Source organism: Entelurus aequoreus, linkage group LG27, assembly GCF_033978785.1.
Source record: "Entelurus aequoreus isolate RoL-2023_Sb linkage group LG27, RoL_Eaeq_v1.1, whole genome shotgun sequence".
NCBI lineage: Eukaryota > Metazoa > Chordata > Actinopteri > Syngnathiformes > Syngnathidae > Entelurus > Entelurus aequoreus.
In genome coordinates this window covers 9,292,662-9,317,739 of record NC_084757.1, presented here as the reverse complement: position 1 = coordinate 9,317,739, position 25,078 = coordinate 9,292,662, and the positions used below count along the sequence as shown (strand labels likewise).

Below are 25,078 nucleotides of genomic sequence, written 5' to 3'. Positions count from 1 at the left end.
ATAGTCCTGACTTCTACATAAGCTTGTCGAATCATTCCAAATGAGGAACATACTTGTACACCAAAACGACAGCACCTTGGCGGTCGCCTGGACGCGGCGTCGGAGGAAGTGGACGCACTGCGCGGTCAGCTGCAGCGTAGCGACTCTGCGAGGCGGGAGCTGGAGACGAGGATGCAGGAGGTGATGGAGGAAAGTCAGGAGGCCCTGAAGGAATGTCTCAGAGAGCGTGACAGCGCTCGCTCTTCACTGGAGGTCATCTCGAGGTACTTTTCAGGCTTCAGGAATGCACATTTCTCACACAAAAGGGTCAACCAAACCGAGACAGTTCCTTTTCAGAGGGGACATTTTGGCCATATTCGCACTCCAGGTCAATTCCAATTTTTTGGCCCAAATGCAAACTGTATCGGATTTTTTCATGTCAGCGTAAAAAGTGCAAGGTCGAATTTGTCATATGGGGATATATGTGACCCATCCATCCATCCATCTTCCTCCGCTTATCCGAGGTCGGGTCGCGGGGGCAGCAGCCTAAGCAGGGAAACCCAGACTTCCCTCTCCCCAGCCACTTCGTCCAGCTCCTCCCGGGGGATCCCGAGGCGTTCCCAGGCCAGCCGGGAGACATAGTCTTCCCAACGTGTCCTGGGTCTTCCCCGTGGTCTCCTACCGGTTGGACGTGCCCTAAACACCTCCCGAGGGAGGCGTTCGGGTGGCATCCTGACCAGATGCCCGAACCACCTCATCTGGCTCCTCTCGATGTGGAGGAGCAGTGGCTTTACTTTGAGCTTCTCACCCTATCTCTCATTTCGGCCGCCTGTACCCGTGATCCTGTCCTTTCGGTCATGACCCAAAGCTCATGACCATAGGTGAGGATGGGAACGTAGATCGACCGGTAAATTGAGAGCTTTGCCTTCCGGCTCAGCTCCTTCTTCACCACAACGGACCGATACAGCGTCCGCATTACTGAAGACGCCGCACCGATCCGCCTGTCGATCTCACGGTCCACTTTTCCCTCACTCGTGAACAAGACTCTTAGGTACTTGAACTCCTCCACTTGGGGCAGGGTCTCCTCCCCAACCCGGAGATGGCACTCCACCCTTTTCCGGGCAAGAACCACGGACTCGGACTTGGAGGTGCTGATTCTCATCCCAGTCGCTTCACACTCAGCTGCGAAACGATCCAGTGAGAGCTGAAGATCCTGGCCAGATGAAGCCATCAGGACCACATCATCTGCAAAAAGCAGAGACCTAATCCTGCAGCCACCAAACCAGATCCCCTCAACGCCCTGACTGCGCCTAGAAATTCTGTCCATAAAAGTTATGAACAGAATCGGTGACCCGTGCTGGCAAAATGAGTCGGAATACTCACAGGCTAATTTTGACCTACAGGCAAATAAGTGAAAAAAATGTATCTTGGTTGAAATTGAGATTTTCACAAAAATGAGTCCATAAAGCCACAATCTAGCGATCCCAATCATCGAAATAGCAAGAAAACATCTTAAAGGCCTACTGAAAGCCACTACTACCGACCACGCAGTCTGATAGTTTATATATCAATGATGAAATCTTAACATTATAACACATGCCAATACGGCCGGGTTAACTTATAAAGTGACATTTTAAATTTGCCGCTAAACTTCCGGTTCGAAACGCCTCTGAGGATGACGTATGCGCGTGACGTAGACCGGGGAACACGGGTATGCCTTCCACATTGAAGCCAATACGAAAAGGTCTGTTTTCATTTCATAATTCCACAGTATTCTGGACATCTGTGTTCGTGAATCTGTTCCAATCATGTTCATTGCATTATGGAGAAGGAAGCTGAGCAAGCAAAGAAGAAAGTTGTCGGTGCGAAATGGACGTATTTTTCTAACGTAGTCAGCAACAACAGTACACAGCCGGCGCTTCTTTGTTTACATTCCCGAAAGATGCAGTCAAGATGGAAGAACTCGGATAACAGAGACTCTAACCAGGAGGACTTTTGACTTCGATACACAGACGCCTGTAGAGAACTGGGACAACACAGACTCTTACCAGGATTACTTTGATTTGGATGACAAAGACGCAGACGTGCTACTGTGAGTATGCAGCTTTGGCTTCTAAACATTTGATCGCTTGACCGTATGTGCGCAACTTTTTTTTGCGTATGTACGTAACTTTTTTAAAATATATAAGCTTTATGAACCTTGGGTTAGGTGAACGGTCTTTTGGGCTGAGTGATTGTGTGTGTTGATCAGGTGTTTGAATTGTATTGGCGTGTTCTATGGAGCTAGGAGCTAGCATAGGAGCTAGGAGCTAGCATAACAAACACGCAGGTGTTTTTATGCAGGATTAATTTGTGGCATATTAAATATAAGCCTGGTTGTGTTGTGGCTAATAGAGTATATATATGTCTTGTGTTTATTTACTGTTGTAGTCATTCCCAGCTGAATATCAGGTCACCCCCGGCTCTCACAGCATCTTCCCTATCTGAATAGCTTCAACTCCCCACTAGTCCTTCACTTGCACTTTACTCATCCACAAATCTTTCATCCTCGCTCAAATTAATGGGGAAATTGTCGCTTTCTCGGTCCGAATCTCTCTCACTTCATGCGGCCATCATTGTAAACAATAGGGAACTTTGCGTATATGTTCAACTGACTACGTCACGCTACTTCCGGTAGGGGCAAGCCTTTTTTTTATCAGATACCAAAAGTTGCAATCTTTATCGTCGTTGTTCTATACTAAATCCTTTTAGCAAAAATATGGCAATATCGCGAAATGATCAAGTATGACACATAGAATAGATCTGCTATCCCCGTTTAAATAAAAAAAAATCATTTCAGTAGGCCTTTAAATCACCTTTATTTGAAGGTTTTGTACGAGGTATGTCTTCAGAAATTAGTCCTTTGTGTTAAAATTCCTTGAGAAAATCAAGTGTTTTCAACGCTCACTCGCGGCAATAAGGGGGAATCCCCCTAGCCATATTTGGTATCATTGTGACGCCAAGTTTACCTACTTTCTAAAAATGAGCATGGAATTCCCGATGACGCCATTCTGAACCAATATAATTCGAGTTTTTAAACCTGTCCCGACGTAAACAAATCCGGCTTGTTGCTAAGCGGTCGCTGTGAGGCGTACCCTCATTGGTTGAATCACCCCGCGCGGTGCATTGTGGTATCATGGCAGCGCCCTGATGAAAAACAACACACAGTAATTCGAGCGGAATATTTGGGGAAAAAAGGTGATTTTCGAACATTTAATTATTATTTTTGTGGATAAGTTAGACCAGGGGTCACCAACCTTTTTGAAAGCAAGAGCTACTTCTTGGGTACTGATTAATGCGAAGGGCTACCAGTTTGATACACACTTAAATAAATTGCCAGAAATAGCCAATTTGCTCAATTTACCTTTAACTCTATGTTATTATTAATAATTAATGATATTAACACTTAATTGAACGGTTTAAAAGAGGAGAAAACACGAAAAAAATGACAATTAAATTTTGAAACATAGTTTATCTTCAATTTCGACTCTTTAAAATTCAAAATTCAACCGAAAAAAAGAAGAGAAAAACTAGCTAATTCGAATCTTTTTAAAAAAATTTAAAAAATAATTTATGGAACATCATTAGTAATTTTTCCTGATTAAGATTAATTTTAGAATTTGGATGACATGTTTTAAATAGGTTAAAATCCAATCTGCACTTTGTTAGAATATATAACAAATTGGACCAAGCTATATTTCCAACAAAGAAAAATCATTATTTCTTCTAGATTTTCCAGAACAAAAATTTTAAAAGAAATTCAAAAGACTTTGAAATAAGATTTAAATTTGATTCTACGGATTTTCTAGATTTGCCAGAATAATTTTTTTGAATTTTAATCATAATAAGTTTGAAGAAATATTTAACAAATATTCTTTGTCGAAAAAACAGAAGCTAAAATGAAGAATTAAATTAAAATGTATTTATTAGTCTTTACAATAAAAAAAATAAATTTACTTGAACATTGATTTAAATTGTCAGGAAAGAAGAGGAAGGAATTTAAAAGGTAAAAAGGTATATGTGTTTAAAAATCCTAAAATCATTTTTAAGGTTGTATTTTTTCTCTAAAATTGTCTTTCTGAAAGTTATAAGAAGCAGAGTAAAAAAATTAATGAATTTATTTAAACAAGTGAAGACCAAGTCTTTAAAATATTTTCTTGGATTTTCAAATTCTATTTGAGTTTTGTCTCTCTTAGAATTAAAAATGTCGAGCAAAGCGAGACCAGCTTGCTAGTAAATAAATACAATTAAAAAAATAGAGGCAGCTCACTGGTAAGTGCTGCTATTTGAGCTATTTTTAGAACAGGCCAGCGGGCTACTCATCTGGTCCTTACGGGCTACCTGGTGCCCGCGGGCACCGCGTTGGTGACCCCTGAGTTAGACTGTTTTACATTCCGTAATGGATTTAGAAGGTGGAGAGGGTACACAGGCGGTTGCAAGTGCGCTAAATTCACTGCAGTCGGCGAATCTTCTTAGTGCTGCTGGTCAGGAATATTACGGACAGCTGACCAGCTGACAAACTGACCAGTGAACAAAAAAACTGTGACATAACAGTGTTGAAATTTTTGTACATAACCGTTTTCAATAGAGTTGAATATATATTTTTCCTTTACACACGGGATTTGACTTTAATTGTACCAATTTTGGTGTTGCTACAAGGACTTTTAAGGTATGGTTGCTATGGAGTTTTGTTTTGGAACATTCTGTTCTGGAACAGTAAACTTTAAGCTGTTTTTTCTCAAAACGGACCCTCAAACTTGGTCGACTTCAATCGGATGTAACTCGGTCATTTTCTGTCCCGATTCCAACAAACCATATATCATTTTGAAGGTCTTTAGATGGAGAATGTGTAAATAACAATAACTCGGTTTTAAAAATTTCCTCGTTGTGACTCATTTTGCCAGCACAGGTCACATATGTCGAATATATCAATATCAATACATCACCAAGAAAAATTCCTAGTTTGTGAACCCGTTCTCAAACAATGGCAATAAAAACTATTCTGATTCTGATATATGCGATGTGTCAGGTTCAAACACTGATGACATCTATTAAACAAGACAAGAAGCAAAGAATCAAACAGAGACAGAATTAAATTTGGACTCAATTTTGAGGAGAGATGTGGCGACTGTACTCTCGAGACAGTCGTCCACGCTCTGACGAAAAAAGGTTTACGTCTCCTCCTTTATTTAGATATTCAACGTTTACACAACAACACATGTCTCAACAGGAATGGGGGGTATGTAAACAGCTCTTGTTTTTGGTCACATTGAAGACAAAAGAAAAAGATGCCTCGGGCTTGGGCTCGTCCTGGATTCGGCTTGAGCATGTCTTCGATGACAATAGATAACCCCTCCCGTCTCCTCTCATCGTACACAGTGGAATTTTCCAAGCCTTTGACTTGGTGGAACAAAGACAGCTCTCATCTGTTCGCTGGAACTCAGAACGGAAAGTTTTTTGATAATTTACATACGATTTTTCTGACACGATGCATCCTCAAAGTGAACTCTCCCGCGCTCAGGTCGCGCTCATCCGACCAGAACGTCAACAAAAAGCGATGAGCGTCATAATAATACAAAATAAATGGAGCAGAAAACAGATGAAAACAAGGCTTTAGGTACTCACATGAACGTTTTACCACCCATGTCTCCGACTGCTCACCCACAGACACGCCCTTCAAGCAGACATCGAAGCAAAATATCCTGTGAAACTGTCCATCCATCCATCCTTTTTCTACCGCTTGTCCCTTTTGGGGTCGCTGGAGCCTATCTCAGCTGCATTCGCACTTTAAGCTTGATTCCTACTCTTAGACCAACGAGCCGATGCTGAAACAGTCAAAATTCATGAAAAAAGGTTTCCTTGCATGTTCATAACAAAACCTCTTTATGTTGTTAACAAAACATCTTACTTGCAAGTACACAAAAAGGGTCCTGGTGAGGTTAAAGGTAAGCAAACTGAATCACAGGCTGCATTTTTGCCAAAACAACAAAAAACTAAATATAACAAATTAATTATAATGGGTAACGGTTTTAACAGACCAGGCTCGTTCGGGGTTTAATTTGGGGACTTCTCACACCCAAAGTGAGAACCATAAGAGCCATTCTTTAACAAGTAAGATCCAACTATCTCCCATATTTGGTTGAGCAGGTAGAGCTTCCCTTTGAAGTTTTACATTGCCTCAGATATGTCCTGACCTGTAGCAGTCATTGGGAATGGCCAGCAAAAAAAAACATTTACAGCATTTTTGCCAAGAAAAACTAAATCCAAGCATAAATTGTAATAGGTAACAAAGGTTGGCTTGTCTGGGATTTGAACTCTGGACCTTTCACCACCAAAGCGAGAAGCAGACACCTGGACTAACAAACCTTAGTTCAACGTGCTTTAACTGGCTCCGCCAGATTTGATTGAACAGGTTTTGGACCCAGTTCAGTTTCTGAGCCAGCAGAGATCCTTGGTTGTGAATAAGGTTTGATCAGGTAATGGGTGAGTAAATTGAACAGAACCACCATTTATAGACTTCCCAAACCATACACACAAACTCAGAATGAACTGAAATACTGTCATGATCTGTGGTCTGGATCATGTTTTTTGTTATTTTCTGTTAGCTTAAGACTCCAAGAGTTCCTGTTTTTGTGCATCCTTGTTTGTTTTAGTTTCCATGGCGACTGATTAGTTTCACCTGCCTCATTATTATTTAAGCCCGTCTTTGCCAGTTAGTCGTGCTGGCGTCATCGCGATGGTTTGCTTCATCCCTTGCCAAGTAAGTTTTGTTTGTCCATGCCACAGTTAGTGAGTTTTTGCCCTGTCCATAGTTTATGCTAAGTGTTAGCTTTTGTTTCCTGCGCTAAGTTGTGCCTTCGCCTTGTGCGCCTTTTTGTTTGTTCCTATTTGAGAGTCAAGATTAAATCATGTTCCTACCTTCAAGTCCTGTCCGGAATAGTCCGTTTGCTTCCTGGGAGAACAAACCCCCCCCCCCCCCCCCCCTCGTTATGACAAATACATAGATTTGACTACCAGTGTTTGATGGACGGGCTCATCCGGGATTTGAACACAGAATTTCTCACATCCTAAGCGAGAATCATACATAGACCAACAAGTCCTGCTTTGGCAATCGTTACCTGGATTTGTTTGAACAAAAGGATCTACCCTATGAAATTATCAGTTGGCTAAAATACAGCCTGACCTGGTTCAATTCCTTGGCGAGCCGTCCCGTAACCGTCATCGAGAACGGCCAGCAGAAACCCTTAACTTGTTGGTATGGTCCAACCAGGTCGATTATGAGGACATTTGCAGAGCGACTGCTTAAAGCAGGGGTCCCCAAACTACGGCCCGCGGGCCAGATACGGCCCGCCAGCGTCCAAAATCCGGCCCGCGAGTAGCACCAAGTTAAAAAATAAAAAATAAATAAAAATACACACTACCGTTCAAAAGTTTGGGGTCACCCAAACAATTTTGTGGAATAGCCTTCATTTCTAAGAACAAGAATATACTGTCGAGTTTCGGATGAAAGTTCTCTTTTTCTGGCCATTTTGAGCGCTTAATTGACCCCACAAATGTGATGCTCCAGAAACTCAATCTGCTCAAAGGAAGGTCAGTTGTGTAGCTTCTGTAACGAGCTAAACTGTTTTCAGATGTGTGAACATGATTGCACAAGGGTTTTCTAATCACCAATTAGCCTTCTGAGCCAATGAGCAAACACATTGTACCATTAGAACACTGGAGTGATAGTTGCTGGAAATGGGCCTCTATACACCTATGTAGATATTGCACCAAAAACCAGACATTTGCAGCTAGAATAGTCATTTACCACATTAGCAATGTATAGAGTGTATTTCTTTGACATTTCAATGTGACCCCAAACTTTTGAACGGTAGTGTATATATATATATATATATATATATATATATATATATATATATATATATATATATATATATATATATATATATATATATATATATATATATATTTATTTTTTTATTATTATTTTTTTATTATTATTTTTTTTATCTGTTCTTTTTCACCCATCCATCAATCCATTTTCCACCGCTTGTTACTGAGTCTCCTAGGCAGATACGGCACGCCAGCGTCCAACATGCGGCCCGCGAGTAGTCCTGGCTAAAAAGTAAATAAAAATTGTATTTATTTATTTTTTGATTATAATTTTTTTTAATCTGTCCTTTTTTGCCCATCCTACAATCAATTCTCTACCGCTTGTTACTGGGTCTCCTAGGCAGATACGGCACGCCAGCATCCAAAATCCGGCCCGCGGGTAATACCAAGTAAAAAAAAAATATATGTATAGATTTTTTTTAATTATTTGTTTTAATCTGTCCCTTTTCACCCATCCATCAATCCATTTTCTACCGCTTGTTACTGGGTCTCCTAGGCAGATACGGCACGCCAGCGTCCAAAATCTGGCCCGCGGGTAGTCCCGACTAAAAAAAAAAAATAGTACATATACATTTTTTTTAATCTGTCCTTTCTCGCCCATCCATCAATCCATTTTCTCTCGCTTGTTATTGGGTCTCCTAGCCGCTCAAGCAAATCATATTGTCTAAAAAGGCATTTTCCCAGCGGTAACGGGACGTCATCACGCTTGCGCCACAAAGGCGGCAAGTGTGCGATCTTTCAGTCAATTAGTGCACGAGGGGGAAAAAATGGCGAAATCGTCATGAATTAGACTCCGAGTGTAGAGTTTTTAAACATCAGTGGACATATGACTTTTGTTCAGTTTAAGGAAAAGACAGTTTAGATTGTATGTATATATATATATATATATATATATATATATATATATATATATATATATATATATATATATATATATATATATATATATATATATAATGTATATGTATATATATATATATATATATAATGTATATGTATATATATATATATATATATATATATATATATATATATATATATATATATATATATATATATATGTATATATATATATATATATAATGTATATATATATATATATATATATATATATATATACATACACACTACCGTTCAAAAGTTTGGGGTCACATTGAAATGTCCTTATTTTTGAAGGAAAAGCACTGTACTTTTCAATGAAGATAACTTTAAACTAGTCTTAACTTTAAAGAAATACACTCTATACATTGCTAATGTGGTAAATGACTATTCTAGCTGCAAATGTCTGGTTTTTGGTGCAATATCTACATAGGTGTATAGAGGCCCATTTCCAGCAACTATCACTCCAGTGTTCTAATGGTACAATGTGTTTGCTCATTGGCTCAGAAGGCTAATTGATGATTACAAAACCCTTGTGCAATCATGTTCACACACCTGAAAACAGTTTAGCTCGTTAGTGGTTAGAGTGTCCGCCCTGAGATTGGTAGGTTGGAGTTCAAATCCCAGCCGAGTCATACCAAAGACTATAAAAATGGGACCCATAACCTCCCTGCTTGGCACTCAGCAACAAAGGGTTGGAGTTGGGGGTTAAATCACCAAAATGATTCCCGGGCGCGGCGCCGCTGCTGCCCACTGCTCCCCAAGGGGATGGAACAAATGCGGAGGACAAATTTCACCACATCTAGTGTGTGTGTGACAATCATTGGTACTTTAATCTTTAATCTTTAATCTTACAGAAGCTACAAAACTGACCTTTCTTTGAGCGGATTGAGTTTCTGGAGCATCACATTTGTGGGGTCAATTAAACGCTCAAAATGGCCAGAAAAAGAGAACTTTCATCTGAAACTCGACAGTCTATTCTTGTTCTTAGAAATGAAGGCTATTCCACTAAATTGTTTGGGTGACCCCAAACTTTTGAACGGTAGTGTATACAGTCAAATTTTTTGAACCCAATACGGCCCCCGGGTCAAAAAGTTTGGGGACCTCTGGTTTAAAGGGTTTAAAAGCCCAATCAAGTAAGCTCCGACACAAGTGGAAAGGATTTCCCTCCATCTGAATGACTAAACATCTTTATGTTGTAAACACAGTGTTTTACACCCAAGTTTCTTCCAGCTTCTTCCCACTCTAAGCCGTCCAACACCAGACCACTTCTTTTTTCAACGCCACCAGTGATTGTAGCAGATGAACTCTGTCGATGTTTTCGTTGCACTGCTGAACTTCCCACGTTGTAATCACCGCTGTTATGATGACATTTGTGTCCCAGTGAGAAGTGCGGCGTGGAGCAGCGTTCGCTGGGAGTGCAGCAGGAAGCGGACTCGCTGCGCGGCGAGCTGGAGGCCCTGCGCGGCATGTCCTCGGACCTCCTTCGGCAGCGTGACCTCCTTCGGCAGCAGAGAGAAGACGCTGAGCTGCAGCTGACACGGCAGCGCACGGAGGCCCAGCGAGGGTGCGTGAGGGCGCTCGGCGACGATTGTTTTAAGCCTGAGATCAGTAACACATGTTGAAAAGTCATTGACATTGCATTACTGCACTCATGCAACAGGGATACGTTTTCCCTTGATGTTGCTTAAAAATGTGATTAGCTGAGAATTGGAGTGGGACATGCGATCCGGCGAGGAGCTAAGTCCCTCTGCAGCGCGGCCTTTGGCACAAGAACCGCTCCGTCTTTCAGAGGCCAGATGGATTGTTGTTTAGGGGCTTTGTTTGTACAAAGTGATGATGAAACGGCATGAGAGAATGTGATGTGTTCCAGCGAGAGGAGCCTGGAGGAGCTGGAAGGGAAGCACTCTGATCTACGTAGGGAGCTGGTGACAGTGAAGGAGGCGCTGAGTGGGGTCACCCTGGAAAAGGAGGTGCTGCTGGAGGACAAGGCCAGCCTCGCTTTGGCTCTCAGCAAGGTAGACTGTCACCGTGGGTGCCAAGCGTCCACTCCCTAGTGCAGTGGTTCTCAAACTTTTTTTTGTCATCCCCCACTTTGGACAAGGGGGAGTTTTCAAGCCCCACCTGCCCCCATCGCCCCAACAGAACGCTAATGCCAAGCTTAACATTTTCAAATTTATCGAACATCAAGTAACATCAAGTTGTATACATTCAAACTCAGTAACATAAAATAAAATCGAGTTCAATAATAAACAAAATAACTGTGCAGCTGTGATATAACTTGCATCAAGTTCAATATCAAATAAAATAACTTGCATCAATTCAATAATAAATAAAACAAAAGTGTTATAACTTGCATCAAGTTCAATAATAAATAAAACAAAAGTGTTATAACTTGCATCAAGTTCAATAATAAATAAAACAAAAGTGTTATAACTTGCATCAAGTTCAATTATAAATAAAACAAAAGTGTTATAACTTGCATCAAGTTCAATAAATCAAATAACTTGCATCAAGTTCAATAATAAAAATAAAACAAAGGTGTTATAACTTGCATCAAGTTCAATAATAAATAAAACAAAAGTGTTATAACTTGCATAAAGTTCAATAATAAATCAAATAAAAGTGTTATAACTTGCATCAAGTTCAATAATAAATCAAATAAAAGTGTTATAACTTGCATCAAGTTCAATAATAAATCAAATAACTTGCATCAAGTTCAATAATAAATAAAACAAAAGTGTTATAACTTGCATCAAGTTCAATAATAAATAAAACAAAAGTGTTATAACTTGCATCAAGTTCAATAATAAAAAAAAAAAAGTGTTATAACTTGCATCAAGTTCAATAATAAATAAAAAAAAGTGTTATAACTTGCATCAAGTTCAATAATAAATAAAGCAAAAGTGTTATAACTTGCATCAAGTTCAATAATAAATAAAACAAAAGTGTTATAACTTGCATCAAGTTCAATAATAAATCAAATAAAAGTGTTATAACTTGCATCAAGTTCAATAATAAATAAAACAAAAGTGTTATAACTTGCATCAAGTTCAATAATAAATAAAACAAAAGTGTTATAACTTGCATCAAGTTCAATAATAAATCAAATAAAAGTGTTATAACTTGCATCAAGTTCAATAATAAATAAAACAAAAGTGTTATAACTTGCATCAAGTTCAATAATAAATAAAACAAAAGTGTTATAACTTGCATCAAGTTCAATAATAAATCAAAAAAAGTGTTATAACTTGCATCAAGTTCAATAATAACTCAAATAAAAGTGTTATAACTTGCATCAAGTTCAATAATAAAAATAAAACAAAAGTGTTATAACTTGTATCAAGTTCAATAATAAATAAAACAAAAGTGTTATAACTTGCATCAAGTTCAATAATAAATCAAAAAAAGTGTTATAACTTCCATCAAGTTCAATAATAAATCAAATAAAAGTGTTATAACTTGCATCAAGTTCAATAATAAATCAAATAAAAGTGTTATAACTTGCATCAAGTTCAATAATAAATCAAATAACTTGCATCAAGTTTAATAATAAATAAAACAAAAGTGTTATAACTTGCATCAAGTTCAATAATAAATAAAACAAAAGTGTTATAACTTGCATCTAGTTCAATAATAAATCAAAAAAAGTGTTATAACTTGCATCAAGTTCAATAATAAATCAAATAAAAGTGTTATAACTTGCATCAAGTTCAATAATAAATCAAAAAAAGTGTTATAACTTGCATCAAGTTCAATAATAAATCAAATAAAAGTGTTATAACTTGCATCAAGTTCAATAATAAATCAAATAAAAGTGTTATAACTTGCATCAAGTTCAATAATAAATCAAATAAAAGTGTTATAACTTGCATCAAGTTCAATAATAAATAAAACAAAAGTGTTATAACTTGCATCAAGTTCAATAATAAATAAAACAAAAGTGTTATAACTTGCATCAAGTTCAATAATAAATAAAACAAAAGTGTTATAACTTGCATCAAGTTCAATAATAAATAAAAAAAGTGTTATAACTTGCATCAAGTTCAATAATAAATCAAATAAAAGTGTTATAACTTGCATCAAGTTCAATAATAAATCAAATAACTTGCATCAAGTTCAATAATAAATAAAACAAAAGTGTTATAACTTGCATCAAGTTCAATAATAAATCAAATAAAAGTGTTATAACTTGCATCAAGTTCAATAATAAATCAAATAAAAGTGTTATAACTTGCATCAAGTTCAATAATAAATCAAATAACTTGCATCAAGTTCAATAATAAATAAAACAAAAGTGTTATAACTTGCATCAAGTTCAATAATAAATCAAATAAAAGTGTTATAACTTGCATCAAGTTCAATAATAAATCAAAAAAAGTGTTATAACTTGCATCAAGTTCAATAATAAATCAAATAAAAGTGTTATAACTTGCATCAAGTTCAATAATAAATCAAATAAAAGTGTTATAACTTGCATCAAGTTCAATAATAAATCAAATAAAAGTGTTATAACTTGCATCAAGTTCAATAATAAATAAAACAAAAGTGTTATAACTTGCATCAAGTTCAATAATAAATAAAACAAAAGTGTTATAACTTGCATCAAGTTCAATAATAAATAAAACAAAAGTGTTATAACTTGCATCAAGTTCAATAATAAATAAAAAAAGTGTTATAACTTGCATCAAGTTCAATAATAAATCAAATAAAAGTGTTATAACTTGCATCAAGTTCAATAATAAATCAAATAACTTGCATCAAGTTCAATAATAAATAAAACAAAAGTGTTATAACTTGCATCAAGTTCAATAATAAATCAAATAAAAGTGTTATAACTTGCATCAAGTTCAATAATAAATCAAATAAAAGTGTTATAACTTGCATCAAGTTCAATAATAAATCAAATAACTTGCATCAAGTTCAATAATAAATAAAACAAAAGTGTTATAACTTGCATCAAGTTCAATAATAAATCAAAAAAAGTGTTATAACTTGCATCAAGTTCAATAATAAATCAAATAAAAGTGTTATAACTTGCATCAAGTTCAATAATAAATCAAATAACTTGCATCAAGTTCAATAATAAATAAAACAAAAGTGTTATAACTTGCATCAAGTTCAATAATAAATCAAAAAAAGTGTTATAACTTGCATCAAGTTCAATAATAAATCAAATAAAAGTGTTATAACTTGCATCAAGTTCAATAATAAATCAAATAACTTGCATCAAGTTCAATAATAAATAAAACAAAAGTGTTATAACTTGCATCAAGTTCAATAATAAATCAAATAAAAGTGTTATAACTTGCATCAAGTTCAATAATATATCAAATAACTTGCATCAAGTTCAATAATAAATGAAAATAAAAGTGCCACTTTGCAATCTTTGCCAAAAAAAGGAGGACAGGGCAAGTGAACATGAGTTTTACAGTACTCCAGCATTAGTGGCTGCAATGAGCCTGTTTTGCACTGCACAGCTTTTCAAATGGGGGTTGCAGGCTTGACACTGCCACTGTTAAAACCTCATTGAGTTCGGGGCTGAGCTGCCTTGACGCGAGTGTTTCCCGGTGAATGACACAGTGTGTCCAATGCGCATTTGGCGCAACCCTCTTTATGGGTGAGGGCGGACCTACGTCACTTCCGCCTACCAATCACCTAGCAACCGGGAATTCGTTGAAAACAAACCAGCTCACAGCGAACACAGCATTGACAGAAAAAGCATTTAACGAGCGTTGTGGCTTGGAAGTCGGCGTTAAATCCTTCATTTACGCATTTTTACTTATTCGCATATCGTGTGAAAAAACGAAAATGTATTATTTGCGTCAGACTCGTCTCAGTGAACTTTAAAGGCCTACTGAAAGCCACTACTACCGACCACGCAGTCTGATAGTTTATATATCAATGATGAAATCGTAACATTATAACACATGCCAATACGGCCGGGTTAACTTATAAAGTGACATTTTAAATTTGCCGCTAAACTTCCGGTTCGAAACGCCTCTGAGGATGACGTATGCGCGTGACGTAGACCGGGGAACACGGGTATGGCTTCCACATTGAAGCCAATACGAAAAAGCTCTGTTTTCATTTCATAATTCCACAGTATTCTGGACATCTGTGTTCGTGAATCTGTTGCAATCATGTTCATTGCATTATGGAGAAGGAAGCTGAGCAAGCAAAGAAGAAAGTTGTCGGTGCGAAATGGACGTATTTTTCGAACGTAGTCAGCCACAACAGTACACAGCCGGCGCTTCTTTGTTTACATTCCCGAAAGATGCAGTCAAGATGGAAGAACTCGGATAACAGAGACTCTAACCAGGAGGACTTTTGACTTGGATACACAGACGCCTGTAGAGAACTGGGACAACACAGACTCTTACCAGGATTACTTTGATTTGGATGACAAAGACGCAGACGTGCTACTGTGAGTATGCAGCTTTGGCTTCTAAACATTTGATCGCTTGACCGTATGTGCGCAACTTTTTTTTGCGTATGTACGTAACTTTTTTAAAATATATAAGCTTTATGAACCTTGGGTTAGGTGAACGGTCTTTTGGGCTGAGTGATTGTGTGTGTTGATCAGGTGTTTGAATTGTATTGGCGTGTTCTATGGAGCTAGGAGCTAGCATAGGAGCTAGGAGCTAGCATAACACGTACCGTACCGTACGTGCGCGTCACGTACGTAACTTTTTAAAAATATATAAGCTTTATGAACCTTGGGTTAGGTGAACGGTCTTTTGGGCTGAGTGATTGTGTGTGTTGATCAGGTGTTTGAATTGTATTGGCGTGTTCTATGGAGCTAGGAGCTAGCAGAGGAGCTAGGAGCTAGCATAACAAACACGCAGGTGTTTTTATGCAGGATTAATTTGTGTCATATTAAATATAAGCCTGGTTGTGTTGTGGCTAATAGAGTATATATATGTCTTGTGTTTATTTACTGTTGTAGTCATTCCCAGCTGAATATCAGGTCACCCCCGGCTCTCACAGCATCTTCCCTATCTGAATAGCTTCAACTCCCCACTAGTCCTTCACTTGCACTTTACTCATCCACAAATCTTTCATCCTCGCTCAAATTAATGGGGAAATTGTCGCTTTCTCGGTCCGAATCTCTCTCACTTCATGCGGCCATCATTGTAAACAATAGGGAACTTTGCGTATATGTTCAACTGACTACGTCACGCTACTTCCGGTAGGGGCAAGCCTTTTTTTTTATCAGATACCAAAAGTTGCAATCTTTATCGTCGTTGTTCTATACTAAATCCTTTCAGCAAAAATATGGCAATATCGCGAAATGATCAAGTATGACACATAGAATAGATCTGCTATCCCCGTTTAAATAAAAAAAATTCATTTCAGTAGGCCTTTAAAGCTTCTCAGGCTTAGCTTACCTTGCTAGTTAGCTTAGCCTGCGCGCTACTAAGAAAGAGACGCGGAAGTTATCAACAACTTTGTGTGAACACGCCGTACTTGTTGGAGCCCACGTCGAAGAAGAAGCGCTTGTCGTCCACAGTCATCGACGAGCCCTCCGGCAGCTCCGCGGGCTCCTCGTCCACGCCGTAATCGTCAATAAGTTTGGCCAAAGCGTCGCGGAACTCGATAAGTCCCTGCGCCGGGAGCGCGATGGTCTGACCCCAAGCCGGGCCCCCTGTTCACGGTCTGCCGGATCCTCAAGAACCGTCCCCGCTGGTTCTCTTTCAGGTCCATGTAGTTCTTCCGATTCTCCCGCACTAGGAACTCGCTTTTCAGGGCCCGCCGCGGCTCATCCTGCACCATCATACCCAACTGGGCGGAGTGTTCGATGAAGTCCCCCAAGTAGTCGCGGAACTCGACCGCCACCGACATAGACAGCGTGAGGCGGCTCTTGTTGCCACCGGCCCCGACTCCGGCTATCTTCAAGAAGCGGCCTTTGGCGTTCTGCTTGACGTCCAAGTAGAAGCGTTCGTTTTCCCGATGTAAAGCTGCGAGCCGTTTGTCTCGTCTCTGTGGGCTTTTATCACGCTTTGGCAGAACAAAATACAACCTTTGTTTTCCCTGTTTCCAGTTGTGGTTAGCACAACCAAAAACAACACCGTTTTTCGGCATTTTGGAGGCAGAATGACGGGTTTAACCAGCGTAGGTCGACAGGTTAAAGCAGGGGTGGGCAATTAATTTTTACCGGGGGCCGCATGAGCTACCCGAGCACTGCTGGAGGGCCACATCAACAATATTTCAATTAAATTTTGCTCAATATTATTTTTGATATATACCGTAAGATAAATAATAATAATAATTAATAATAATAGTAATACTTCAACATAGTGTGTGTAACAGCATTCCATGACTAATATATATAAATTAACATTAATAATAAATGACAGTAAAATAAGCACACGTATGACTGAGGAGTCATAGCGTAACTTTGTGTGGTGTTTGAGTTGTCCGACTTTTTGTGTGGCCTTAAACGCACCAGTGGTTTAGTGCTATGCGTGTTTGTGACAGATGACAAGTTGCTTTTGGCCTGGTTTGTACGGCAGAAAATGACTAGTTTTTCGAGATAGAATTGTTTTACTCGTGTTTTTGGTGTGGTTATGTCCGAATATAAACAGTTTTGTTCAATAAAGTGATCGATATAATTCCTGTCCTCGAAGCATCTCGATAGACGTTACAATAATTGAACGGTGTTCAATTGAACGGTGTTGACGAACACCATTAGGGCCGCTTGTTGTCACTGTCACTCAGAGTTGCATTGCAAAATTCCATAGAATAAATATGCTTATTTTGTTTAGAATTCAGATGGGATTTGATTTGGTGCGCGGCATATACTTGCTGCGCACAGCGGACGCTTGAGCAGTGCGCAATTGCGCAGGCACGCACCTTAGAGGGAACGTTGCTTGGCAGTCCATGTCTTGTTGAAAACACGCCATTCCTCATCAACTTTTCTCTTTTTGGCGTCTCGGGTGTAAACCGTGCATCACTTGTCGCTGCATGTGCACCTTCACTCGCAGGTTACACACGGACACATGCCCATAAATAATACTTTTCAAAATAAAAGCAGCACAGTTGTATTGCGCGCAGGACATAGATGTTTTTTCAACTTTATTTTGTAATTGCAGTTGTTCACATTCACTCACAATCACGCACACGTCCACACGGAAGTAATACAAATAACGATTTTCAAAACAAAAGCAGCACCGTTGTATTGCACACTCGACATAGATACTTTTTAAAATTTATTTTGTAATTTATAATTGGCCTCACGCGGGCCGGACAGGGACGCACAAAGGGCCGGATGCGGCCCGCGGGCCGCAGAATGCCCAGGTCTGGGTTAAAGAGTAATGGCAACGGTTTGTTTTCAACGCCAGTCTGGTTGCTATGGCTCGAAGAACCCGTATGTAGCTCAGTTGCCCGGATGTCGGCCCTCACCCATTAGAGCCTGCAGCCCGTTTCTTGACTTTGCCATGCGCGCCATCAGAGCAAAAGCCCACACAGTTTTCCCATTTAAGGTCGTGTTCTTTGAGGAAACTGTCCATTATCTTGAACAGCTCATCAGCAGTGGCTCTATTTTTGATGTATTTGCAAAACAGCAAATCCTCGCACAGTGACTCGCCATTCACAAAGCTTCCGCTTAGCCCCGCCCCCATTAGTTACTGTTGCTATGTCAGTAAACTTTCGCTCCTACCTAGAAATGTAAAGCCTACAGGAAAAATAAGTAATTTACATTTATCTATATAGCGGATTTCACAGACAGAATCACAAAGTGATTTACAGTGTGTATAGAAAATGAAAGCATAGTAAAAAAATAAATCAAAGAATATAATAATAAAAAAATCTAAGTGAAATTTCCTCCCGTTCCTCGCGCCCCACCTGTCATGTCTCTATTCCCCACACTTTGAGAAACGCTGCCCTAGTGCGACAATGGCGTCTCATTGATTTGCACACGACAGATGGAGTGTCACAGCGCCGCGCAGGAGTCAGGCGTCACCAAACTGCAGAATCAGGAAGCGGATCTGAAAGATTCTCTGGCCAAGATGGCCGCCCTGAGCGAAGGCTTGGCCAAAGACAAGGTGGAGCTGAGCCGTCTTCTCCTGCAGGTTGGTGGCCGTAGTCGACACCCAGACCGGGGTGCGTTTGGTTTGATTGGACGAATGTGAATGCAGTGTAGGACCGAACCAGCATGTTGAAAGAGCCATATTGGACCAAAAATACAAAAAACTAATCTGTCTGGAGATGCAAAAACATAAAAAAAAACTCATATAAGTCTTATAATGAAGGCAACACATAACCTGGTTCTTAACCTGGGTTCGATGGAACCCTAGGGCAGGGGTCGGCAACCCGCGGCTCTAGAGCCGCATGCGGCTCTTTAGCGCCGCCCTAGTGGCTCTCTGGAGCTTTTTCAAAAATGTATGAAAAATGGAAAAAGATGAGGGGAAAAAAAATTTTTTTTGTTTTAATATGGTTTCTGTAGGAGGACAAACATGACACAAACATCCCTAATTGTTATAAATCACACTGTTTATATTAAACATGCTTCACTGATTCGAGTATTTGGCGAGCGCCGTTTTGTCGCTCAGTGGACAAAATGAGACAAAGAAGGAGTGGCATAAAACACAAGAAGACACACTGCATGGGGAAATACTAGCTGCTTTAAACATGACTATGGATTAAAAAAGAACACCTAAAATGATCACATTCTCACATTACCTACCTAAAAGTCCGGGCTAGCCCGCCAGCACTGCTCTTAAGGTTGTCAGGGATTGAGGTTTCTAACATACACATGGCCCATGGCTGACCCACTATTTGAGAAACTGGCCAATGGTCTTCTTGTTATCCTTTTATTCTAAAATTGTAACTTTGAACAAGTTTTGCAAACAGCCCCTTTATGTAAGTCCAGATGCGTAAATACGGTATTTCAACATACCTGGATCGTTCCAGCAAAAGGATTGTGTTTAAATATTCAAGGAACTTGATCATTAAAGCTGTCTCTTTGCAGCAAATCTCCTTTCGACTTTAGGTTGACAAACGTGGTCTAACTTTGTTACCCTGCCGAAGAAAACGGTTACTGTTCCAGCCTGAACCCAAGTGTGTGCCTTCCAGGCTGAGGCTGAGAAGGCTCAGCTCAGTGACGGACGGCGGCAGGCAGAAGCGGACCGGGCATCATCCCGGGATGAGGCGTCCCGGCTGCAACGGGAGAAGATGAACCTGCTTTCGGAGAAGAAAGCCCTGGAGAGCTCGCACCGTCACCTGCAGGCCCTGCGCCACAAGCTGGAGGAGGACCTGGACCTCCTGCAGAGGGAGAAGGCCCGAATCCTGGAGCAGCACTCTCAGGTCAGAGACCCCACTCCTTCAACCTGAACCACAAAGAGAAGGGTAGTAAATAACTTGGAACTGCATCATTATTGTCTCCTTCAAATGTACCTGGAGAAAATAGACGCATACTTTCTTAAGTCCAGTGTGGTATTAATGGACCTGGTCTGTCTTTTACGAGTCACCAGGGAAGAGATGCTAGTGCACAAAATGTGAGGAAGATAAATGGTGGATCAGAGTGCTTTCAGGGAGAGCCTCGTAAATTTGCACGGCGAGCGTTCTCATTCTTCACTCAAGCAAAGCAGATCTTTGCCTGCTGAAGAATGAAAAGAATCCTCTCTGGCTTTATTATCTATCCTGAATGTGAGACCGGGACCTCGGGTAGTTTTTTCTGTCCAGCTTTTAAATCAATAAATTGACAAATTCCATCCTAACACTTTTCGATAACCTATCTGTCAAAATAAACGAGGCCAGCGTTAAAAAAAAAAAAAAGCGCACAGAGCTCGGGTTTGGTCCAGGTGGTGTTTGCTTAACGCCAAGCGTGCTAATATTTACCTGCACTTCAATTTAGCATGGATGGAATCAAATGACTGTTTGTTTTTTGAAACCAGCTGCAATAAATATCATCCCTTTTAGAGGTTGCTCATTGGGAGGGGGCCATACTGGGAATGTTGGTGTCAATCCCATACCAGGTCAATACACTGATACCTTGACTCGACTACAGATGTCCTGATTCCATTCATGAGATCAGATCGGGGGGCCAATATTTATCTTTTTTAACTGATACAACGTTGAACTGATCTTGACCCCAGCTTTGTAACTTGTTAAAGATTGTACTCACAGGAAAGATTCCTCCAGAAGCGATACAGGCTCAGCTAGACACGATTACATTTCCATATTCCTTGTTGCACACTTGCAGGAGTTGCATTGATTCCAGGGGGGGTGCATGCCAATTTGAAGGTTAATAAGTGTCTATCTCAGCGCCCCCCGCGACCCCGAAGGGAATAAGCGTTAGAAAATGGATGGATGGATGGATTACGAAACCTTTTTTTTTTTTACACTGAATTTATGTAACTGAATTTTTTGCGAACTGACTTTTAAAAAAACATTTTTTACATCAAATTACACTAACAATTTCATTGAAAAAAAAATGTGTGTGTATAAAAATTCAGTGTAAAAACATTCAATATATAAAAATTCAGTGTCAAATAATTTGCTGCTTCAAAAAGCAAGACTCACTTCCGGTTTTTGCTTTTCAAAGCATTAACGCTGAATTTTTCAGCTCTGAATTTTTTACACTGAATTTTTTTACACTGAATTTTTTAACACTGAATTTTTCAGCTCTGAATTTTTTACACTGAATTTTTTTAACACTGAATTTTTTTACACTGAATTTTTTAACACTGAATTTTTCAGCTCTGAATTTTTTACACTGAATTTTTTAACACTGAATTTTTTACACTGAATTTTTCAGCTCTGAATTTTTTACACTGAATTTTTTACACTGAATTTTTTAACACTGAATTTTTTTACACAGAATTTTTCAGCTCTGAATTTTTTACACTGAATTTTTTAACACTGAATTTTTCAGCTCTGAATTTTTTACACTGAATTTTTTAACACTGAATTTTTTACACTGAATTTTTCAGCTCTGAATTTTTTACACTGAATTTTTTAACACTGAATTGTTTTACACTGAATTTTTTAACACTGAATTTTTCAGCTCTGAACTTTTTACACTGAATTTTTTAACACTGAATTTTTTTACACTGAATTTTTTAACACTGAATTTTTCAGCTCTGAATTTTTTACACTGAATTTTTTAACATTGAATTTTTTACACTGAATTTTTCAGCTCTGAATTTTTTACACTGAATTTAACACTGAATTTTTTTTACACTGGATTTTTTTTTTAATGAAATTGTCAGCATCATTTCATGTCAAACAAAATTCAGTTCACAAAACTCAAAGGCAAAACATTCAGTTCCATAAATTCAGTTTAAAAAAAAATCTTCCGTAATAAAGACACAAATGAACCTCAGTGTCAAATAATTTGCTGCTTCAAAAAGCAAGGCTCACTTCCGGTTTTTGCTTTTCGAAGCATTAACACTGAATTTTTCAGCTCTGAATTTTTTACACTGAAAAAGTCAGTATTGTAAGTTAAAAAAAACAAAACATTAAAAGAGTCAAAATTCTTGTCTGGTATGAAAGGGAAACTGGGACAAAAATATCAATCCATCACGCTCGTATCAATCTGTCTCTCCATGACAAAGTCATCCACTGTGTGCCACTCCACGCATTCTAGACTTTTTCTGCTTTAATTTTCACTATTCTGTCACTCCATGTTCCTCTGAAGAAACGATGAATTTGAGCTTCCGCTAGCACCAAACTGCTATTCTGTGAGTTTGACAATGGGTGTGTCGTGTGCAGGTGAGCAGGCAGATGCAGAGCGTGTCAGAGGAGCTGCACCATTGCAGGAAGCAGCTGGAGGTGCACCATGCAGCCCTCAAGAAGGCTGGCGCCGACAAGGAGGAGCTGGCCAAGGACAAGGCCGGCCTGGAGGTCCGACTCAGCGCGGCCGAGCGGACGACCTGCGGCCTGGTGCAGGAGCTGCAAGTACTCAGGTTTGTGTTCAGTGCCGAGGGTGTGGATGTGTTCACCCTGGTGAGGATGGAAGTCTCATCCACCATACAGCAGGTCCTCGGTCTGTGTACACATTCAGTTTTTAGGTCAGAACTTAAAGGCCTACTGAAATGAATTTTTTTTATTTAAACGGGGATAGCAGATCCATTCTATGTGTCATACTTGATCATTTCGCGATATTGCCATATTTTTGCTGAAAGGATTTAGTATAGAACAACGACGATAAAGATTGCAACTTTTGGTATCTGATAAAAAAAAGGCTTGCCCCTACCGGAAGTAGCGTGACGTAGTCAGTTGAACATATACGCAAAGTTCCCTATTGTTTACAATGATGGCCGCATGAAGTGAGAGAGATTCGGACCGAGAAAGCGACAATTTCCCCATTAATTTGAGCGAGGATGAAAGATTTGTGGATGAGTAAAGTGCAAGTGAAGGACTAGTGGGGAGTTGAAGCTATTCAGATAGGGAAGATGCTGTGAGAGCCGGGGGTGACCTGATATTCAGCTGGGAATGACTACAACAGTAAATAAACACAAGACATATATATACTCTATTAGCCACAACACAACCAGGCTTATATTTAATATGCCACAAATTAATCCTGCATAAAAACACCTGCGTGTTTGTTATGCTAGCTCCTAGCTCCTCTGCTAGCTCCTAGCTCCATAGAACACGCCAATACAATTCAAACACCTGATCAACACACACAATCACTCAGCCCAAAAGACCGTTCACCTAACCCAAGGTTCATAAAGCTTATATATTTTTAAAAAGTTACGTACGTGACGCGCACGTACGGTACGGTACGTGTTATGCTAGCTCCTAGCTCCTATGCTAGCTCCTAGCTCCATAGAACACGCCAATACAATTCAAACACCTGATCAACACACACAATCACTCAGCCCAAAAGACCGTTCACCTAACCCAAGGTTCATAAAGCTTATATATTTTTAAAAAGTTACGTACATACGCAAAAAAAAGTTGCGCACATACGGTCAAGCGATCAAATGTTTAGAAGCCAAAGCTGCATACTCACAGTAGCACGTCTGCGTCTTTGTCATCCAAATCAAAGTAATCCTGGTAAGAGTCTGTGTTGTCCCAGTTCTCTACCGGCGTCTGTGTATCGAAGTCAAAAGTCCTCCTGGTTAGAGTCTCTGTTATCCGAGTTCTTCCATCTTGACTGCATCTTTCGGGAATGTAAACAAAGAAGCGCCGGCTGTGTACTGTTGTTGCTGACTACGTTCGAAAAATACGTCCATTTCGCACCGACAACTTTCTTCTTTGCTTGCTCAGCTTCCTTCTCCATAATGCAATGAACATGATTGCAACAGATTCACGAACACAGATGTCCAGAATACTGTGGAATTATGAAATGAAAACAGAGCTTTTTCGTATTGGCTTCAATGTGGAAGGCATACCCGTGTTCCCCGGTCTACGTCACGCGCATACGTCATCCTCAGAGGCGTTTCGAACCGGAAGTTTAGCGGCAAATTTAAAATGTCACTTTATAAGTTAACCCGGCCGTATTGGCATGTGTTATAATGTTAAGATTTCATCATTGATATATAAACTATCAGACTGCGTGGTCGGTAGTAGTGGCTTTCAGTAGGCCTTTAAAGCTCTGCACTGCATGCAGGACATATAAACTACAGAAGTAAAAAAGGTGGAATACAAGAATTCAATGAAACATACTGGGGGACAGGTAGAGACAGTGAGACCACTACAGTGCTTAGTTAGCGCGACCAAGTATTTATTTATTTTATTGATTTATGGATTTATTTGACAGGGGACAGTACAATGAAACATTGCTACCCACAGGTAACCGATGTCAAAGTACATAAGACTTGATGCATATGGACTGGACTCTCACAATATTATGCTAGATCAGGGGTCACCAACCTTTTTGAAACCAAGAGCTACTTCTTGGGTACTGATTAATGCGAAGGGCTACCTACCAGTTTGATACACACTTAAATAAATTGCCAGAAATAGCCAATTTGCTCAATTTACCTTTAACTCTGTTATTATTAATAATTAAGGATATTTATCTTTGTGGAAACACTGATCCTCTTAATGATTTCTCACAATAAATATATATAGAAACAGATAAATATCAATATGCAACACTTTATTTTTATATTTTCTCTAAGTGCACATTTTTCAAATTGAACATTTTCCAATGATCACTTCTAAGACAGTCTTGTGAAATCACAATATCCCATTTTAACTAGATAGCCACTAACATTTTTGAAAAAATCATGAATTACTTTGCACCATGTTTGTACAAATAATAACACATGTAAAATACAAAAGTCAACTCTCAAATTTTTCAATAAATCATGTCACACTTTGAACTGGA

At 39.1% G+C, this 25,078-nt stretch overlaps 1 protein-coding gene across 3 annotated transcripts in view; it reads left to right on the top strand.

The window, feature by feature from the left end:
* Positions 1–25,078, top strand: part of crocc2 (ciliary rootlet coiled-coil, rootletin family member 2) — a 131,569-nt gene that overhangs the window by 48,675 nt on the left and 57,816 nt on the right. For all 3 annotated transcript variants that reach the window (XM_062038604.1, XM_062038605.1, XM_062038606.1), the window contains exons 13-18: positions 73–263; positions 10,175–10,357; positions 10,664–10,808; positions 18,717–18,863; positions 19,867–20,097; positions 22,507–22,700. In XM_062038604.1, coding sequence (XP_061894588.1) covers positions 73–263; positions 10,175–10,357; positions 10,664–10,808; positions 18,717–18,863; positions 19,867–20,097; positions 22,507–22,700 — 1,091 coding nt within the window. The remainder of the gene's footprint in view (positions 1–72; positions 264–10,174; positions 10,358–10,663; positions 10,809–18,716; positions 18,864–19,866; positions 20,098–22,506; positions 22,701–25,078) is intronic.